The sequence below is a fragment of the Xenopus tropicalis genome, chromosome 4, assembly GCF_000004195.4.
Source record: "Xenopus tropicalis strain Nigerian chromosome 4, UCB_Xtro_10.0, whole genome shotgun sequence".
Lineage (NCBI taxonomy): Eukaryota > Metazoa > Chordata > Amphibia > Anura > Pipidae > Xenopus > Xenopus tropicalis.
In genome coordinates, this window is record NC_030680.2 from 11346787 (window position 1) to 11368366 (window position 21580).

Sequence of the window (21580 nt, forward strand, 5' to 3'; positions counted from 1 at the left end):
ACTTGATCCCAACTAAGATATAATTACCCCTTATTGGGGACAGAACAGCCCTATTGGGTTTATTTCATGGTTAAATGATTCCCTTTTCTCTGTAATAATAAAACAGTACCTGTACTTGATCCCAACTAAGATATAATTACCCCTTATTGGGGACAGAACAGCCCTATTGGGTTTATTTCATGGTTAAATGATTCCCTTTTCTCTGTAATAATAAAACAGTACCTGTACTTGATCCCAACTAAGATATAATTACCCCTTATTGGGGGCAGAACAGTCCTATTGGGTTTAATTACTGTTTTTAGCAGACTTTAGGTAGGAGATCTGAATTATGGAAAGACCCCTTATCGAGAAAACCCTAGGCCCTGAGCATTCTGGCTAATGTGTCCCACACCTGTACTGAGTTGGCCACTTCTGGATTTTACACCATTTTTCTGGTCCCCTGAAAAACTGTAAAATGGGGGTTCTTCTTTAGTTTATATGTGCGTGTGTTTTTGAAATACATCTTATTCCTAAATTTTGGGGTGGGATGAATTTAGTAATTTTGCCCTGAGTACCTTGTACTGAATCCAAACCCTTAATGTGATATTAAGTATTCCGATAACTGAATTTTTTTTGGAATTTGGATTCTGTTCAGATTTGAATATGCAAGTATGGATTCGTTTCAGAGGAATATATAAGTTGGCATAGTTTTATGGTATCTCTCTGTACAGGCTATGAGCAAACTTAGGGGGCTGTTCCTGCTGAATTGTGCTTAGTACAGGGGAATCCCTATGTGCCATAGTTTTATGGTATCTCTCTGTACAGGCTATGAGCAAACTTAGGGGGCTGTTCCTGCTGAATTGTGCTTAGTACAGGGGAATCCCTATGCTGCCATAGTTTTATGGTATCTCTCTGTACAGGCTATGAGCAAACTCAGGGGGCTGTTCCTGCTGAATTGTGCTTAGTACAGGGGAATCCCTATGTGCCATAGTTTTATGGTATCTCTCTGTACAGGCTATGAGCAAACTTAGGGGGCTGTTCCTGCTGAACTGGAGATAGTATAAGGGAATACCTATGCTGCTATCTTTATGTTCAAGCTATGAATAACATCTTCATAGTAGCTGGGAAAATAAAGCACAGGGAAGCTATTGTCACATAATTGAAAAAAAAAAAACGAAAGTGTTTTAGCCTTTTACAGAACTGTAGGGAAAAATGAGTAATTTTAAAAGAAAAAAAACCACCCAGTAATTAGCACATGTATCCATTCTGATAAAAGCACAGCTGTTGAGCCAAGGAACTGCAATAGAGAATAAAAGAAGCAAACAGCCCCTTCTCCTTGTTTGATTTACATTGGGAATCGGAGGTGGTGGGGGGATGCCGGACACATCAAAGCCTGGGAGTGCGTTTGATTTGAGGGGAACACAGAGCCAGTTGTGTGGAAGTTGCAGTTCAGCACAATAGCCCCAGCCATGTATGAGCCCAGCAGCACTCTACTCAGAAAATACCCCCAGATTGTGCTTATTGTATTAAAGCCGAATGCTTTGTGGTGCAAAAGGGCACCCAAAAAATAATTGGCTTATTGAACCGCGGCCAAGTGGCTCTCTAGATTCCAGCGCGCTGAGTGGCCCCTTCAGAGCCCGAGTGCTTATAACTATGGCACCCAGATCCCGCTGCCAGGATCTGATGTGAGAGGGTTTCACTTGGAATCAGTTAAGACGGGGGCCCCCAACGTTTTTTGCACCACGGACCAGTTTTCAATTAAGAAAATGTTTCCACAAACCGAGGGAGGGGCACATTTTAATTTAATTGGCAGACCACGCAGATAATCACATTATGACACGCCATCACTGTGTTACACCTGTCATATGCGCCATTGTCTTATGCACGCCACTGTGTAGCAACTGTTGGGATCAGAAGCAGCCCGTAGCAACACAGCCCGTAGCAACACACCCCGGCACTGGTCCTCGATCTGGTTCTTGGGAACTTAAGGGGACATTTTCTTCTGTGTGTGTGTTCGTATAATTACAGAGTATACTGGGTCGGACTGGGCCACCGGGACACCAGGAAAAATACTGGTGGGCCCCGGCGGCCCAGGCCTGACCCTTGCCGGCGCTCCCCCTGCCCGAGTTTTCCTCCCCTGACGTGTTAAACTTATGCGCACTTAGGGGAGGACGTCAGGTGGGGGACCCTGCAGGGGGTGGGGTTATGGGACGCAGCCAGTGGGGGCACCTGTAGGGGCCCTGCACCCCCAGTCCAACCCTGAGAGTATATGATGTAAATGGGGTGTTTTAAGATGGTAAAGGTGGCCATACACTGTAAGGTCCGCTTGTTTGGCGAGGTTTCGGATCTTCTACCAATATGCCCACCTACAGGGTGGCCGATATCAGGCTAATGCTATCATTTGGCCCTAGGGCCAAACAGTTGAATCAAAATGGCGGACATGGGCGTCTTCTGATCAGGGACCGCATCAACGAACCAATGGAAAAATCAGGCCTGCCCAATCGAGATCTGCCCAATTTCAGGCCCGCCGGTAGTGCCCTTACACAGCAGATAAGCTGTCAAATGGGCCCCTTTAGCCCAGGTGCATTAAAGGAACAGTAACACCAAAATATGAAAGTTTTAAAATAATGAAAATGTAATGTACTGTTGCCCTGCACTGGTAAAACTGGTGTATTTGCTACAGAACTTTCCTATAGTCTATATAAATAAGCTGCTGTGTAGCCATGGGGGCAGCCATTCAAGCTGGAGATAAGGCACAGGTTACATAGCAGATAAGGGATTAGCTCTGTAGAATACAATGGTGTTTTATCTGTTATCTGCTATGTGCCTGTGCCTTTTCTCCTTTGAATGGCTGCCCCCGTGGCTACACAGCAGCTTTGCTTATATAAACTATAGTAGTCTTTCTGAGGCAAATGCACCAGTTGTACCAGTGCAGGGCAGCAGTGCATTATATTGTAAAACCAATCAGCTGGTAGAGTTTACTGGTCACCTGTTTAAAAGCAAACTTGTATTGGTTGCTATGGGTTACTGCTACTTGGCAAACTATTTATTACATATGGGGGTGTGATGCAAAGTTTACCATAGAAACAGGGATTTTTTTCACTTTAAGTCAGAGCCCCCACCCTTATGCTCCGCCCACATTCCTGGCCTTCTTTCACCTGGATAGAGTTCTGCCGAATGGAATTTCCTGGCACCTGTGTGAGTAAAGGGACCTGCCCTAGGAATGTGAGTCCCCGCGATGCCCATGGATTCCCAGAAAGCGAGTAACATTGGCTCTGTCGCTGGGCTCTGGGTCACAGACGGGGAATAAATCCGGCGCCGGCGGGCGAATGATATAGGGACACGCTGCCCAACAATGGGGGTTAATTTTATTAGGGCCACACCCCGAGAAGCATTGTTATTGGGGAATACGTCGGGTTCGGTGACTGATGGGGCCAACTGTGCCCCCTCTGAACCCAGAGATATGGACAGCTGTAAAATATAAGGATGTTATGTCACCTCCAATGTCCAATGACCTGTATAAAAACCTGCATTTATATAGTCATGGAACTTACAGTAGGGGGTACATTATCCCTTATAATACATGAGTGATACTCAGAGTTCCCTGTATAACTCAGCCTGCAGCCTTGTGCCTTTATATGGGCACAGAACCCCTCAGTGACTGCTAATATCCTTATCATTTACAGTAGGGGGTACATTATCCCTTATAATACATGAGTGATACTCAGAGTTCCCTGTATAACTCAGCCTGCAGCCTTGTGCCTTTATATGGGCACAGAACCCCTCAGTGACTGCTAATATCCTTATCATTTACAGTAGGGGGTACATTATCCCTTATAATACATGAGTGATACTCAGAGTTCCCTGTATAACTCAGCCTGCAGCCTTGTGCCTTTATATGGGCACAGAACCCCTCAGTGACTGCTAATATCCTTATCATTTACAGTAGGGGGTACATTATCCCTTATAATACATGAGTGATACTCAGAGTTCCCTGTATAACTCAGCCTGTAGCCTTGTGCCTTTATATGGGCACAGAACCTCTCAGTGACTGCTAATATCCTTATCATTTACAGTAGGGGGTACATTATCCCTTATAATACATGAGTGATGCTCAGAGCTCCCTGTATAACTCAGCCTGCAGCCTTGTGCCTTTATATGGGCACAGAACCCCTCAGTGACTGCTAATATCCTTATCATTTACAGCAGGGGGTACATTATTCCCTATATAAACATTGCAGCATTGAATCCTACAGCCACAAATGAATGTATGTGACATAGTGGGGGGCCCTGTAACCTGTATACTGCTGACGGAAGGGAAAATGAAGTTCTTGTGCAGTCACCTGGTGGCCTTTAGGTCTTTGACATTATAGTGATTTAGTTACTGACTGAGCAGTGATTGGCGTTTCTGTACTCCCGCCCCCTTCCCAGGCTTCCGCTGGCTCCTTAATATTAGACGCCATTAATAAACAATGCAACTCTGATTCTTTTGGAGCAGTAGGAATGTGATGGGCGGAAACTTCTACCCTTATTCATTGGCTGCAGGAAAGTGCATGGGGTAATGTAATAAAGGAGTTTGCACCGGGTCTAGTAACCCATAGCAACCTATTTGCTTCCATACAGGTGACCAGTAAAATGCTATGTGTGTATCGGTTGCTGTTGGTTACTAGACCTGTTGCAGACTCTTATTACATTTCCAATCAGGGGTGAATGAGATTTCTGGGGGGCCGGACCCTTTATTACTGTCTAATTTCTTTACTTTTATATTAATCATTGGTTGTCTTTGGGGTATTGTGGCATGGATATTAAGTGGGGTTCAGTTTGGGTGGGGGGGGGCTGTATAGGGGCCAATAGGATGCCAAGAGCAACTAGTCGGCAACCAATGTCTGTGTAGGAATCTTCCACCGGGTGTTACAGCCTGAAATTTATTTTTTTTTTCGTAAATACCCATGTGAGCTTTAAGGCAGGGTTAGGAATGCTCAGAGAATGGGTCGATCCATTTCAGATAAGGAGGGGTGCGTGCGTTGCGTGAGCTGTTTCGAGCAGCGGGTGTATTAATAGCAAGCCTCTGGGTAACCCAATCCCTCACTGACTCACCTTTCTCAGTTTTGGCTGCGATGCTGAGAGTTAAGGATAAGTTAGCAGATTTACAGAGCAAAGGGATTCAGAATAGACTGGCATGGCTGAGCCATAGAAGCTGATGCACTAACCATAGGCAGGGAGTAATGGCGGCATAGGGCTATTAGGGCCTGTTTCCACCCCTGCTGGTAGCATTTACTGGTCTACTTTATTAGTAAACCGATTCTGGTTGCTATGGGTAACTAGGTAACCTTGGTATATACAAAGACTGCAGGCTGAGATAAACAGGCCATAGAAGTCTCATTTTAGTACGATGTAGAGATATTTTTCTGGGAAAATTTGCAATTGGTCTTCATTTCTTAGCTTTTTGTTCAGCAGCTCTCCAGTTTGGAATTTCGTCAGCTGTCCTGTTGCTAGGGTCCAAATTACCTTAGCCACCAGGCGGGGGTTTGAATGAGAGACTGGAAGATAAACAGGAGAGGCCTGAATAGATAGATAAGCAATAAAAAGTAACAATGACAATACAATAGTAGCCTCATAGTGCAGTAGTATTTTGGCTTCTGGGCTCAGTCACCCCCACTTAAAAGCTGCAAAGAGTCAGAATAAGAAGGCAAGTGCTATAAAAAAAGACCAATTGAAAAATTGCTATAAATATATATAGTATTGCGAACCGTCCCTTTAAGAGATAATGTATCCCCTACTGTATATAATAATAAAATGGAATATATATATATATATAATTGGGCCAAAACATCCCATTTCTGTGTAGTTTCAGCTATGGGTCAGGAATAAACCATAGGCTCCTCCCCTGATTCTAATAGGCTGCCCGGGAACCTGGGCCTGGGGTAATTACCATTAGAGCGTTGCCATCATCTTGTGTTTTCTTAGTTATCCCTTGCTCCTGTGTCCGGTGTAGGGCAGCCCAAGGGGTTGCTGGGAAAATAAAAGAAGATGGCAGCGTGGCCGAATCTGGACGGGCCGAAACTTTCTTTTTCCCAACTTGAACAAGGCCTTAAGGTCCCCATACACAGGCCGATTTCTAACTGCCAATATGGGTCCCTTAGACTGATTCGGCAGCTAATCGGCCCGTGTATGGGCACTACCGACGGGCCTGCCCGACCGATATCTCGATCGGGCAGGTTAGAAAATCTAGCCGGATCAGGGACCGCATCGGCTTGTTGATGCAGTCCCCGAACCTACATTGCCTATACCCGTCGTAATAATTTGATTGTTTGGCCCCAGGGAATTAGCCTGGATTCTCCCGATATCGCCACCCGTAGGATCTTAAGGTGTATGGGGACCTTTACATGGGACGTTCTATGGGTTCAGTGAGTTTTCAGCCACCGATACCTTGTTTGTGTGTGTGTGGCCCATCCAGGACATGCTGTGGGCAGCGTGGGAGTGAGTCTGACAGCCCCGCACAGCTGCTGTAACCTTTAGTCCCACTTCAGGGGCCCGGGCCAGTTTGCAGAGGTGGGTTACAGACCTGCCCAGAAGCTGCAAGCTTAAACATTAACCCCGCTCTCTTAGGTAAGGGGGGGGGGGGGCAGTTTGGCTTGTTCCTAGCAATGCAAATGCCTGTTTCTTAAACATAAACACAGATATTGGACAACTCAATAATATCCAGTTTTTTTACAGGCTCACTCGCTATGCACATACGTGTTGCACAATCCTGCACATGTAACTAATGATTGAACTTCTGTGTTTGCTTATTATCCATATACATGTGCCCTAGCATGGCCTAGGCTCCTGCATGGTATATACATATGCCCTAGCATGGCCTAGGCTCCTGCATGGTATATACATGTTCCCTAGCATGGCCTAGGCTCCTGCATGGTATATACATGTGCCCTAGCATGGCCTAGGCTCCTGCATCGTATATACATGTGCCCTAGCATGGCCTAGGCTCCTGCATGGTATATACATGTGCCCTAGCATGGCCTAGGCTCCTGCATGGTATATACATGTGCCCTAGCATGGCCTAGGCTCCTGCATCGTATATACATGTGCCCTAGCATGGCCTAGGCTCCTGCATCGTATATACATGTGCCCTAGCATGGCCTAGGCTCCTGCATGGTTCTGGCACAACTGCACCCTCTGACCGGCAAACCAACCTAGGCCCATTGTGCACCTACCCCAGTCCCGTTTCTTAACGTGCAAAACCAGAAGTGGTATCACCAGTCAACCTGCTCAGGGGGAAAAAATTATCTTTTTATTCGGGGAGGTGAATGGCGTAGGGCAGGGGTCCCCAACCTTTCTTACTCGTGAGCCACAGTCAAATGTAAAAAGACTTGGAGAGCAACACAAGCACCATAAAAGTTCATGGAGGAGCCAAATAAGGGCTGTGATTGGCTATTAGGGGCCTCTATGCACCCTATCAGCTTACAGGGGCTTTATTTGGTAGGAAATCTTGTTTTTATTCAACCAAAACTTGCCCCCAAGTCAGGAATTCAAAAATAACTCCCTGGTTTGGGGGGACTGAGAGCAACATCCAAGGGGTTGAGGAGCAACATGTTGGCCCCGAGCCACTGGAGTAGGGTCTTCACTCTACCTGGGTACCTAGGCCGGGTACTTGCCTGCATAGGACTTTCCATCTGAAGCTGCCAGATACCCAACCCAATACAGAACTTCAACATGCCCACCTACACTAGAAGTTTTCCCTCTCTTTGCACGGAGCATGAAAAATACTGTCCTATCCCTCATCCGGAGCACAGACTGGACCAGGACCTATAGGTTTAACTGGCACATTGGACAGTTCGGCTAACAAATAGCTTTGGGTAATGTCTACTAGGCTTATTTATCAGCATGAAAATCCCGCCTTGCCTTCCATATACATCCTCCTGTCCCTACCCACCATTGCAAGAACGCTACTAGGGCCACCAATGTTTTTAAAGAAGCACTGACCTTGGAAGGAGGGCCCCAATTCTTTGGCATTTTCTTTGCCTTGAACACTTCTGCTGGCCCTTGTTGGCTTATCCACCTGGAAATCTCAGTGTAGCCACAATGGGGGGCACCATGCTTGAGCGACACTGTTATGGAGTGAAGACAATATTTAACCAATTAATGAATTCAATTGAAGGTCCCGAAAGGAGTGGAGTATTGTTGGAGAGAGACAAGTGCAGCACCCTGACCAACGTCCATGGTTGCCCTATACGAGTCCCACTTGTTATCGTCCCCCCCCAACTGCCCAATGCTATATATTATGTAGGTGTTTTTGCAATAACTAATGGTAATGATACAAATTACAGAGCAGAAATGAGATGTTCCAGTCCATTAGTTCTGCTGAGGCACAACCAATGGGGTGGGGGTGACCTACTCACATTTCAGCCTCCCACGCCGAGAAGCATGTGGAAGGAGGACGTTACCCGCTACAACGCGCTACTGTCCGGCTTATCCTACACGGCACAAAGGAGAAGTAACAATTGAGGCTTCATCACTGTGATGGGGATTTGTATAAGCCCTTTCAGCCCAAAGAGGCCTGCTTTGCATGCAGGGACATTTTTTTCCCCATAAGCAACACATTGTTTCTATAGGAAATAGACCCATTTGGTAAATACGCTTATTATTAGCTTTCTGCTGAGACACACCCTGGGCGGCCCGGGGTAACCCTATCTGAGCGGCGAGGGCATGCTGCATTTCAGTGGGATGAGACAGGCAGATAGATGGGAGCCAGGAACATCCTGGAACAGCTGATGGGCAGCCCTGAGCGTCCCTCCGATGAGTCAAGCAATATGGCAACTACGCAGCGAGTGAATGCTTTGAAGGCAAAATAAGCAAAGCAGTATGGAAGCTCCACTCCCAAGTCAGTCGCTAATACTGAAGTAATGCAGATCGGCACCACTTATTGCGTCAATTACATTAATCCCGAAGATGCCGGGAGTTCCCCCAGACAAGAGATGGAGGAATGTGAATGGCTAAAGGCAGGCGTGTGTCGAGCTCCCAAACGCATTAGGAACAACTGTTTAACCTTAGAAGGTCCCAGCCAGTGGATCGGCCTGTGCCGTTTGCTTAAGCTTTAAACAAACATTAATAATCCTGGATATTTTCTTCTGTAAATATTTGTGTCTCTTGAAGGAAGATCGGCAGAAAATGTCACGCTCCCATAGTTAATTGTTGTGTTTGTCTCCTGTCGTTCTTGTACGGTTGCTTTTATGGGACATATTTGTAGTGAGGCCCCGTAGGGCTCCCATTGGTCACACCCTGTTTATTTGCCAGGGAGCCGTTTCGACAAGACTCCACAAAGGAATTCTGCCACCGGTGGAAGCCCTGGCTAGGGATGAACTGGCCTACCAGATGTTCTCCTAGTAGCCCCAAGCCTAGGGCCCTTTCTTATTTTCTCCATAGGCATATATTAGACCTATAGTATCTGGCACTGTCTCTATCTAAAGGTTCCCATACACGGGCCGATTCTAGCTGCCGATATTGGCCCCTTAGACCGATTTGGCAGCTAATCGGCCCATGTATGGGCACTACCGACGGGCCTGCCCGACCAATATCTGGCCTGAAATCGGGCAGGTTAAAAAATCGGATCGGGGACCGCATTGGCTTATTGATGTGGTCCCCGGACCAACTTTGCCTATAACCGCCGTAATAATTCAATCGTTTCGCCCTTGTTTAGCCTGGATTCTCCCGATATCGCCCACCCGTAGGTGGGGGATATCGGGAGAAGATCCGCTTGCTTGGCAACACCGCCATGTGAGCGGATCTTAAGGTGTATGGGCACTGTAGGTGTTGTGAGAGTGCACCCAGGTTGTCTGGTTCTTTGGTGGGCCCTAACCCAACTGTCTCTGTCCACTGAAACGAGCAATGCTGGAAACCATATTTCTGCAAGAAAAGCTTGAGAAAGAGTTTGAAGCAACCATGCTGCTCCAACTTTTCTTTGCCATATTCCCTTAAATAGGGGCAGAATGTCCACCTCAACTTTCATATTTAAGAGTTAGCCTCTTGCCCAAACACACTGGTTTCCCTTACCTGGTCTAAAACAGATCTGAAGAAGGTTAGCTCTAGAAGACCCTTATTGTTAAGTCTCCTTTAATATTAAGGGTAATTATGATTAATAGGTTAACGGCTACAACAGGGATTCGTCAAATATGGGCTGTGATTGGCTATTTGGTAGCGCCATGTAGACTGCTAGCCTGCAGGAAGTTCTGCATCTCTGGGCTTTCAAAACTCCAAGCCAGAAATGTAAAAATGGCACCTACATTGAGGCCATTAGGAGCAACATCAGAGGGGTTTGTGAGCAACATGTGAGTGGTCGGGGACCACTGAGCTATGGCTTCAGCGTGATCGAAATGCCACTGCCCCCCATGGACTGCTTCTATGTCCCTTCAGAGAGAGTAGGATAATCAGTGCATATTCTCTCCTAAACTGGGGGCACAGGGATTCCCTTTCTTGCCCAAGGGCAGCTAAAGGCCTTGAACCTGGACTGATCTATATAGGCCTGTCCATTGGCTGAGTAAGTTATGATACTCCGTATCATAGATATTGGTTGGGAGCCATACCTGTGCCAAGCCTTGTACCATATTGTTTATGGACAGTTTTACTCTTGAACATGTACTGCAGCCCAACTATGGGCCAATAAACTATGCCTACCCTTAAATATATTATATATATATATGTGTGTAGTCATAGTTTATATAGCCACATACGTTGGGCATTTCAAGCATAGCCGACCCTGTTGTGCAGGTCCCATAAACACACTGGGAACCAGCAAGGCCGGTTTCAGTAGGAATTTGCATGGTGCAACCCCGTTTCACGTCCTGTTGAGTTATATCTGCTGGAGCTCTAGTAGCTGTAAATCAGTGGGAAAAAAATCTAATAAATGCCTGAGATTTTGGTGAAGGCCCTGGGTTAATGCGCAGGTATGCGAGAGGCCTAGGGTAAAGGTAGTTATTTTAAAGTGAACTCCTGCCCATGTCGTCATTAAAGGAATAATTGCCGATATGTGTGGCTCTTCCTGTGATACTAATTGTTCCTGGGTACTTTGGTTGATGCCAGTGTAATTAGATGGGAGGGATGCAAAGGTGGCACTGCTGCTGGGGAGTGGGGCAGAGCTCATTTACCCGTTGGCCGTATGGCAAAAGCAGTTGTTCTGTAGGAGTGAATATACTGAGAGGATGGAAAATACGCTATACAGTCATTGTGCAGAGCCGAATGGCCTTAGAGGTCTATATATGGCTCTGACAGCACTCGGAATAAGTGGCCGGTGAGTGATTAAACAGGTCAGATGGGACCCATGTTAAGGAGCGTGCAAGAAAGCTGCCTAGGGGCATTCTGGGATACCAGCTGGGCACACAATGACTGCAAGAACTGGGGTACCAGCTGGGCACACCATGACTGCAAGCACTGGGGTACCAGCGGGGCACACAATGACTGCAAGCACTGGGGTACCAACTGGGCACGCAATGGCTGCAAGCACTGGGGTACCAACTGGGCACACAATGGCTGCAAGCACTGGGGTACCAGCTGGGCACACAATGGCTGCAAGCACTGGGGTACCAGCTGGGCACACAATAGCTGCAAGCACTGGGGTACCAGCTGGGCACACAATAGCTGCAAGCACTGGGGTACCAGCTGGGCACACAATGGCTGCAATCACTGGGGTACCAGCTGGGCACACAATGGCTGCAAGCACTGGGGTACCAGCTGGGCACACAATGGCTGCAAGCACTGTGGTATCAGCTGGGCACACAATGGCTGCAAGCACTGGGGTACCAGCTGGGCACACAATGGCTGCAAGCACTGGGGTACCAGCTGGGCACACAATGGCTGCAAGCACTGTGGTATCAGCTGGGCACACAATGGCTGCAATCACTGGGGTACCAGCTGGGCACACGATGAGTGCAAGCATTTAGGGGTACCAGCTGGGCACACTGGCTGCAATCACTGGGGTACCAGCTGGGCACACCATGACTGCAAGCACTGGGGTACCAGTTGGGCACACGATGAGTACAAGCATTTAGGGGTACCAGCTGGGCACACAATGGCTGCAAGCACTGGGGTACCAGTTGGGCACACGAGTGCAAGCATTTAGGAGTACCAGCTGGGCACACAATGGCTGCAAGCTCTGGGGTACCAGCTGGGCACACAGTGAGTGCAAGCATTTAGGGGTACCAGCTGGGCACAAATTTAACCCAAATATCGCCAAAGAGCAAAATTGTACCCCTTGGTGCCCATTTACCAATTTGTGCCAGGACATTGCTGCGCTGTGCACCTTGCACCGTATTAAAAAGTTAAGGAACGGGATAGACGATGCCCACGTGGTGCCACCCAGCGCTTGGTGCATCGTACCCTGCATTTAGTAAATGACCCCTTATATTTAAGAGTCGTTATAATGAGAATGTGAAAAAGCCCAGAATGTATGTGGGTTTAACTCTCTAAAATAATAATTTAGTGATATTAAATTGGCCCTGTGATGCCAGGCCAACCCCAAAGCGCCATTCATTTGCTGCCGGGCGCGGCTCTTGCATTATTGCCCTAATTATGGCACCAAAGCGCGAGGAGCGCGTAACTCCAATGTGCCCAGCCCCTGTATCTGCTCTCTCTGCCAGCCAACTCAGTGCCGCATTGTGCCGTCACCAACAGTTATGTAACATTCGCTTTGCTCCAATAAACTTCCGGAAAGAACTCTCTAACTTTTTTAAAGGGCACAAAAAAATCTTTTTTTATTTATTTTTTTTTAATCCGCATTCACACCCATCAGATCTAATATCAGGGCTAGGCTGGGTGCAGTCCTCGCAACAGGTTCTTTTGGGTTACGTAATGCCGTGCCATCCCTTCGAATGCGCCGTGTTGTAGTAACCGTGTAATTGGGTTTCTCTAATGGCATCGCCCACAGGGTTTGCACTCTAATAAAGGCATTGCAGTAAGTGCAGCCGTGCAGGGGAGTGGTGCCGTATGGGCGGGATAGGGGTTATTATATTAACCAGTAATCTAATGTCTCCTTCCTTCCGAGATCAGGGGAAGGGCCTGTACGCGTGGGATAGTGAGTAAATAATGTACAATATATAGTGTATAAACTGCTTGGGATGGTGGGAGATGTAGTTTAATAACAACAAGAGCCATGGCACGACCAAGTCCAAATAATCCCTATGGCATTCAGTGGGCAGTGCCTGCTTTCTCACTGCCATATCCTTCAATGAATGCCCAATTTGATAGGGGGGGGTAGTTGAACTAAATATGTATAACTGACTAAGAACCAGACCCCCCCTCTGAGCTCCGTTCCCTGACAGCTTCTAGTTCATGTGTCATTATGCTGGTGGGTGTCCGTGGCGTCACTGCTGGGGGGGGAGTCGGTTGGACAGGGCTAAATTGGGGTCTCCATATTTAGTAGGCCATCATGTGAGTGTGCGTCCTGCAGCTGCTTCTCACTACTCGCCCTCCCCGTGTCTCTGCAGATTGGGAAGAGCACAGGTCTGTGCAAGCCCGCACCCTCCCACCCTCGCGATCCCAGAGATCTCTTCTGACTAAGAGGTATGTGATTTGGAACTCAGGCGCTGGCTGTAGGGTGCTGGGTGCTCTCTTGTTGAGCGTGGTGCATGCTGAAGGGTGCTGGGTGCTCTCTTGGTGAGTATGGTGCACACTGAAGGGTACTGGGTGCTCTCTTGGTGAGTATGGTGCACGCTGAAGGGTGCTGGGTGCAGAGTGTGTGTGTCTTCACTCACTGTGTGTGTGTTTGTTTGCCCCTTGCTCACTGTGTGTGTGTTTGTTTGCCCCTTGCTCACTGTGTATGTGTTTGCCCCTTGCTTCACTCTGTGTGTGTTTGCCCCTTGCTCACTGTGTGTGTGTTTGCCCCTTGCTCACTGTGTGTGTGTGTTTGCCCCTTGCTCACTGTGTGTGTGTTTGTTTGCCCCTTGCTCACTGTGTATGTGTTTGCCCCTTGCTTCACTCTGTGTGTGTTTGCCCCTTGCTCACTGTGTGTGTGTGTGTTTGCCCCTTGCTCACTGTGTGTGTGTGTGTTTGCCCCTTGCTCACTGTGTGTGTGTGTTTGCCCCTTGCTCACTGTGTGTGTGTGTTTGCCCCTTGCTCACTGTGTGTGTGTGTTTGCCCCTTGCTCACTGTGTGTGTGTGTTTGCCCCTTGCTCACTGTGTGTGTGTGTTTGCACTTGGGAAGGGAACTGCACACACACACACACGCACTTGTACTTGGCAATAGAAAACTAAAATGTGATCTTCAGGCTCGAGAGCAGGACGCTGTGTATAAGGTGCCTTGGTTCTGCCTCTGGATGCACAGAGCTGTGTGTGTGTGTGCCAGCCCTTAGTAGGGCATGGGGGTAGCTTGGGAGTAGGGAGCTGTGTATGTGCACTTGGGAGTAGGGAGCTGTGTATGTGCACTCGGGAGTAGGGAGCTGTGTATGTGCACTTGGGAGTAGGGAGCTGTGTATGTGTGCTTGGGAGTAGGGAGCTGTGTGTGTGCACTCGGGAGTAGGGAGCTGTGTGTGTGCACTCGGGAGTAGGGAGCTGTGTATGTGCACTTGGGAGTAGGGAGCTGTGTATGTGCACTCGGGAGTAGGGAGCTGTGTGTGTGCACTCGGGAGTAGGGAGCTGTGTATGTGCACTTGGGAGTAGGGAGCTGTGTATGTGCACTCGGGAGTAGGGAGCTGTGTATGTGCACTCGGGAGTAGGGAGCTGTGTATGTGCACTCGGGAGTAGGGAGCTGTGTATGTGCACTCGGGAGTAGGGAGCTGTGTATGTGCACTTGGGAGTAGGGAGCTGTGTATGTGCACTTGGGAGCACAATAAGGTTCTTACACACTATAGCATGGAGCTTTATGGATACTGTATGTTAGTTGTGCCGCTTCTTTAGCGGCCCCAATGCAGTGAAGGAGGGCCCCAGGCCCAGTGCAGTGAAGTAGGGCCCCAGCCCCAAGGCCAGTCAGGGTCAGGTTTGGGAGTGACTGTATCAGTGCTGTATTGGGGCCAAGGTTCTGTTGCAATAAGGTTCCTCCTATGTGTATCCTTGTCATTAATGAAGTTGGGCCTCTGCACCCCCATAATGCCAAAGCCATGTGTGCCCCCTGCTCATCCCCCAATGTGCACCCATATGTGCTCTCTGTGACCTCATAGCTATAAATACAGATATGATGCAAGAATCTCTACTGGCCAGGCCCCACCGCCCCCGCGGCCGAGTTACTGAGAGATGGGTTTTGCACATGGAGCCCAAGTATCATTGGAGCAGTATCTGTACTGGAGCTGTGTGTACCTTCTGGAAGTGTTAGTAAGAATTAGTATGTACCCTGCAACAGTAGGGATCTAGGGATGTGTATGTGCTCTGGAACAGTAGGGCTTTATGGGTGCTGTATGTGCTCTAGAACAAGAAGGGCTCTAGGGGTGCTTTATGTGCACTGGAACAGTAGGGTTCTAAGGCTTCTGCATGTGATCTGGAACAGTAGGGTTCTAGGGGTGTTGTATTTGTTCTGGAATAGTAGGGTTCTACCTATTCTGGAACAGTAAGGTCATGTGGCTAATTTTGTATGCTCTGGAACAGTGGTACTTTGTGCGGTATCTGCACCGGGATAGAGTTATGGAAGTCATGGTTCCATATTGCCTCTCTGAAATCGGGGCCCTGTGTCACTTGTGGGATCTCTCTACTTCAGTGGGTGTGCGTGTTTGATCTAGAACATAGGGGGATATATTAACACAGATGCCAAATTGCAGGACTGCAGTTACCCATAGGAACCTGTCACTAATTTGTTTTGATCAAATCGCAAGTGAGATTAAAGCAAAGATCTGGTTATGTGCGTGCCTGTAGGAACCAGTGGGTTATTTGTGTGCCTGTAGGAACCAGTGGGTTATGTGTGTGCCTGTAGGAACCAGTGGGTTATGTGCGTGCCTGTAGGAACCAGTGGGTTGTTTGTGTGCCTGTAGGAACCAGTGGGTTATGTGTGTGCCTGTAGGAACCAGTGGGTTGTTTGTGTGCCTGTAGGAACCAGTGGGTTATGTGTGTGCCTGTAGGAACCAGTGGGTTATTTGTGTGCCTGTAGGAACCAGTGGGTTGTTTGTGTGCCTGTAGGAACCAGTGGGTTATGTGCGTGCCTGTAGGAACCAGTGGGTTATTTGTGTGCCTGTAGGAACCAGTGGGTTATGTGTGTGCCTGTAGGAACCAGTGGGTTATGTGCGTGCCTGTAGGAACCAGTGGGTTGTTTGTGTGCCTGTAGGAACCAGTGGGTTATTTGTGTGCCTGTAGGAACCAGTGGGTTATGTGTGTGCCTGTAGGAACCAGTGGGTTGTTTGTGTGCCTGTAGGAACCAGTGGGTTATGTGTGTGCCTGTAGGAACCAGTGGGTTATGTGTGTGCCTGTAGGAACCAGTGGGTTATTTGTGTGCCTGTAGGAACCAGTGGGTTGTTTGTGTGCCTGTAGGAACCAGTGGGTTATGTGCGTGCCTGTAGGAACCAGTGGGTTATGTGCGTGCCTGTAGGAACCAGTGGGTTATTTGTGTGCCTGTAGGAACCAGTGGGTTATGTGTGTGCCTGTAGGAACCAGTGGGTTATGTGTGTGCCTGTAGGAACCAGTGGGTTATGTGCGTGCCTGTAGGAACCAGTGGGTTATGTGTGTGCCTGTAGGAACCAGTGGGTTATGTGTGTGCCTGTAGGAACCAGTGGGTTATGTGTGTGCCTGTAGGAACCAGTGGGTTATGTGTGTGCCTGTAGGAACCAGTGGGTTATGTGTGTGCCTGTAGGAACCAGTGGGTTATGTGTGGGCCTGTAGGAACCAGTGGGTTATGTGCGTGCCTGTAGGAACCAGTGGGTTATGTGCGTGCCTGTAGGAACCAGTGGGTTATGTGTGTGCCTGTAGGAACCAGTGGGTTGTTTGTGTGCCTGTAGGAACCAGTGGGTTATGTGCGTGCCTGTAGGAACCAGTGGGTTGTTTGTGGGCCTGTAGGAACCAGTGGGTTATGTGTGTGCCTGTAGGAACCAGTGGGTTATGTGCGTGCCTGTAGGAACCAGTGGGTTGTTTGTGGGCCTGTAGGAACCAGTGGGTTGTTTGTGGGCCTGTAGGAACCAGTGGGTTATTGCGTTTCTTTAGGAACCAGTGGGATATTTGTGTGCTGTGGGGTGCCTATATACACTAGGGGCTTGTGTAGCCTGTGTGCACTCTGGAACATAAGGCATACTCTCATCTTAACATTACCCCTACACTTACATTGCTTACTCAATGTCAGGCTTAATGGCGGCCCTGTAGGTACTGTTCAAATGCAGAGTTCCCTGGTAAGGCTGGTGGCCGCCATCTTTGGCCCAGTCACATGCTTTCCCTGGCAGATTGCTAGCCATGACCAGGTCGGCCTTTGGTTCACATGTTCCTGCTTCCTATTGGCTGCCATGGAGCCCAACACCACATGTGGCACTGCTAGGGTTGCCCCCTGGCCGTGGAGATTATTTCTTATTAAACACTTAAAAAAAAAAAAAAAGAATAAGCACAATTTAGGTCAGACCCCCTATCTGTCTTGGCCACGCCCAGTTCTGCCCTGATATATCCCCGTTCCACCCAATCCTTAACTCGTTTTGGGGTCCCCAGTTCAGGACTATAGTGGTGCGGGTACCAGCGCCCCCCTGGGTAGGAAGTGGGGTGTGCAGAGGAGCAGGGTGTAATAATGGGGTACTGCCACTTTAACTGTAATGTCATTTAAATCCTTTCGTTACACTGTGTAACGTGTTTAATCCCCTAATGGCGGCGCTGCCCTTACCCGGGGGGGGGGGGGGGTTACGGGCTGCTCCGGGGGGCTGGTACTTACGGGTCTCTCAGGGCTGGCAGCAGGTGCTGATATTTTAGGCCTGGGTTCAATGTTTATTTTGGGACTGAGAGCAGTTTCCGTTCTTGGATTGTCTGAGCATTTAATCTCAAGGCGCGAGGGGAAGGAGGGGGTCTTTTGGCCGTCACCTCGCTATTTTCTAACCACGAGAGGGTTGTAGTTCTACATGGAACCAGTGAAAATGAGGGATTAATGGACATTGGGAAGTTGTTAAAAATGACAATTGGATTTTTGGCTTTACGTCCCCTTTAATTCATACCCGAGACATTTTTGACCATTGACTCAATCTGCCTGTGCCACGCCCATTTATACTCAGCCACGCCCCCTGAGCAAGACTGCACTCAGGATCCATGGGGCCTCACACTAATAAGTAGTAGCAGCTAACAATTACAATGGGGTCCCCCCCATAAGAAAAAAGACCCACAGGTACATGGCCACATCCGCCCTGGTCACGCCTATTATACTAAAGCCCTGCCCACAATCTATCCAGGCCCTGCCCACTTTCCTACAAACCCTACGTTCTAGCAACCCCTAAATCACACTTTAACATCCATCATGTGAGAGAGAGGGGGTGGGGGTGAGGGCATGGGGTATATAAAGGATGGCTGGGGTCGGGCCAGGTACAGGCCCTCGATAATTTATTATTTCCCATTGTTTCTGGGACATAATTCGAATGATAATTTTACTTTAGCTGAGCCAGCAGTATGGCAGCTCCCACGCGCAAAAATAAATGCAGATTACGCTCTGCAGAATCCAGAAATTTCTAGACCATTGTAAAAGCCAAAATAAAGTCAGCGTTTTCCCTTTACCTGCACTGACTGTATGTTTATTTGCCCCAGTCACCGGGCTTCTCAAGGTGAAACCATTATGGGGATAAGCGCCGGGTCAGTGCTGCCGGAATGCTACGGGGCAGAACCTCTCACTCAAGGAACAGTAAATATTTATACTTGGTACTTCCTGGAAAGGGCCGGCCGGCCTCATAGAAAGCAACAGGCAGTGGGATTGTGCATTTGTCTATGTAATGGTACCTACTGTTCTGTTCCGGCCCGGACTGGCAATCTGTGGGTCTGGCAAATGTCAGGGGGGGGCTGTAAGGTGCCACAGTCACTCACTATTTATTGGGCTGGGGGGGGGCTGTTTGTGCCTCTGGGTACTGGGAATGCCAGGGGGGCTGTAAGGTGCCACAGACAGTCACTATTTTATTGGGCTGGGGGGGGCTGTTTGTGCCTCTGGGTACTGGGAATGCCAGGGGGGCTGTAAGGTGCCACAGACAGTCACTATTTATTGGGCTGGGGGGGCTGTTTGTGCCTCTGGGTACTGGGAATGCCAGAGGGGCTGCTGTAAGGTGCCACAGACAGTCACTATTTATTGGGCTGGGGGGGTCTGTTTGTGCCTCTGGGTACTGGGAATGTCAGGGGGGCTGTAAGGTGCCACAGACACTCACTATTTATTGGGCTGGGGGGCTGTTTGTGCCTCTGGGTACTGGGGAATGCTAGGGGGGCTGTAAGGTGCCACAGACACTCACTATTTATTGGGCTGGGGGGGGCTGTTTGTGCCTCTGGGTATTGGGAATGCCAGGGGGGCTGTAAGGTGCCACAGACACTCACTATTTATTGGGCTGGGGGGGGGGGCTGTTTGTGCCTCTGGGTATTGGGAATGCCAGGGGGGCTGTAAGGTGCCACAGACACTCACTATTTATTGGGCTGGGGGGGGCTGTTTGTGCCTCTGGGTACTGGGAATGCCAGGGGGGCTGTAAGGTGCCACAGTCACTCACTATTTATTGGGCTGGGGGGGGGCTGTTTTGTGCCTCTGGGTACTGGGAATGCCAGGGGGCTGTAAGGTGCCACAGACAGTCACAATTTATTGGGCTGGGGGGGCTGTTTGTGCCTCTGGGTACTGGGAATGCCAGAGGGGCTGCTGTAAGTGCCACAGACAGTCACTATTTATTGGGCTGGGGGGGTCTGTTTGTGCCTCTGGGTACTGGGAATGTCAGGGGGGCTGTAAGGTGCCACAGACACTCACTATTTATTGGGCTGGGGGGGCTGTTTGTGCCTCTGGGTACTGGGAATGCTAGGGGGGCTGTAAGGTGCCACAGACACTCACTATTTATTGGGCTGGGGGGGGGGCTGTTTGTGCCTCTGGGTACTGGGAATGCCAGGGGGGCTGTAAGGTGCCACAGACAGTCACTATTTATTGGGCTGGGGGGCTGTTTGTGCCTCTGGGTACTGGGAATGCCAGGGGGGCTGTAAGGTGCCACAGACAGTCACTATTTATTGGGCTGGGGGGGCTGTTTGTGCCTCTGGGTACTGGGAATGCCAGGGGGGCTGTAAGGTGCCACAGACACTCACTATTTATTGGGCTGGGGGGGCTGTTTGTGTCTCTGGGTACTGGGAATGCCAGGGGGGCTGTAAGGTGCCACAGACAGTCACTATTTATTGGGCTGGGGGGCTGTTTGTGCCTCTGGGTACTGGGAATGCCAGGGCCTATATTAAATCCCAGTCCAGTGCAATTCTCTGTGCCTGTAGAATGCTGGGAAATAATCTTTGCATTATGGGTAATGGCCAGTCAAGTCATGCATGTAACACCACCACCAAAATCTGCATCAGTGCCAGTATGTATTTATAATATATCCGCCCTCTCCTTACAGTGCCCGGCTAATCTGCAACCATTCTGTGCTGCAAGAAATCCGCAGGTATGGCTGAGGACAGCAGCGGAGGCGGAGTGGCATCGGGCAGCTTCTGGGAGGTGAGAGGCTCAGCAGGCAGGGATAATGTACCCCCTACTGTAAATGATAAGGATATTAGCAGTCACTGAGGGGTTCTGTGCCCATATAAAGGCACAAGGCTGCAGGCTGAGTTATACAGGGAACTCTGAGTATCACTCATGTATTATAAGGGATAATGTACCCCCTACTGTAAATAATAAGGATATTAGCAGTCACTGAGGGGTTCTGTGCCCATATAAAGGCACAAGGCTGCAGGCTGAGTTATACAGGGAACTCTCAGTATCACTCATGTATTATAAGGGATAATGTACCCCCTACTGTAAATGATAAGGATATTAGCAGTCACTGAGGGGTTCTGTGCCCCCCATATAAAGGCACAAGGCTGCAGGCTGAGTTATACAGGGAACTCTGAGTATCACTCATGTATTATAAGGGATAATGTACCCCCTACTGTAAATGATAAGGATATTAGCAGTCACTGAGGGGTTCTGTGCCCATATAAAGGCACAAGGCTGCAGGCTGAGTTATACAGGGAACTCTGAGTATCACTCATGTATTATAAGGGATAATGTACCCCCTACTGTAAATGATAAGGATATTAGCAGTCACTGAGGGGTTCTGTGCCCATATAAAGGCACAAGGCTACAGGCTGAGTTATACAGGGAACTCTGAGTATCACTCATGTATTATAAGGGATAATGTACCCCCTACTGTAAATGATAAGGATATTAGCAGTCACTGAGGGGTTCTGTGCCCATATAAAGGCACAAGGCTACAGGCTGAGTTATACAGGGAACTCTGAGTATCACTCATGTATTATAAGGGATAATGTACCCCCTACTGTAAATGATAAGGATATTAGCAGTCACTGAGGGGTTCTGTGCCCATATAAAGGCACAAGGCTGCAGGCTGAGTTATACAGGGAACTCTGAGTATCACTCATGTATTATAAGGGATAATGTACCCCCTACTGTAAATGATAAGGATATTAGCAGTCACTGAGGGGTTCTGTGCCCATATAAAGGCACAAGGCTACAGGCTGAGTTATA

General features: G+C 48.7%; 1 protein-coding gene across 6 annotated transcripts in view; it reads left to right on the plus strand.

The window, feature by feature from the left end:
- The window catches only part of pacsin3 (protein kinase C and casein kinase substrate in neurons 3), a 49859-nt gene that overhangs the window by 14343 nt on the left and 13936 nt on the right, over positions 1–21580 (plus strand). For 4 of the 6 annotated variants that reach the window (XM_012954037.3, XM_031899715.1, XM_031899716.1 and 1 more), the window contains 2 exon segments: positions 13455–13530; positions 20454–20551. In XM_012954037.3, coding sequence (XP_012809491.2) covers positions 20501–20551 — 51 coding nt within the window. In that variant the 5' untranslated portion in view covers positions 13455–13530; positions 20454–20500. 6 annotated transcript variants of the gene reach the window in all.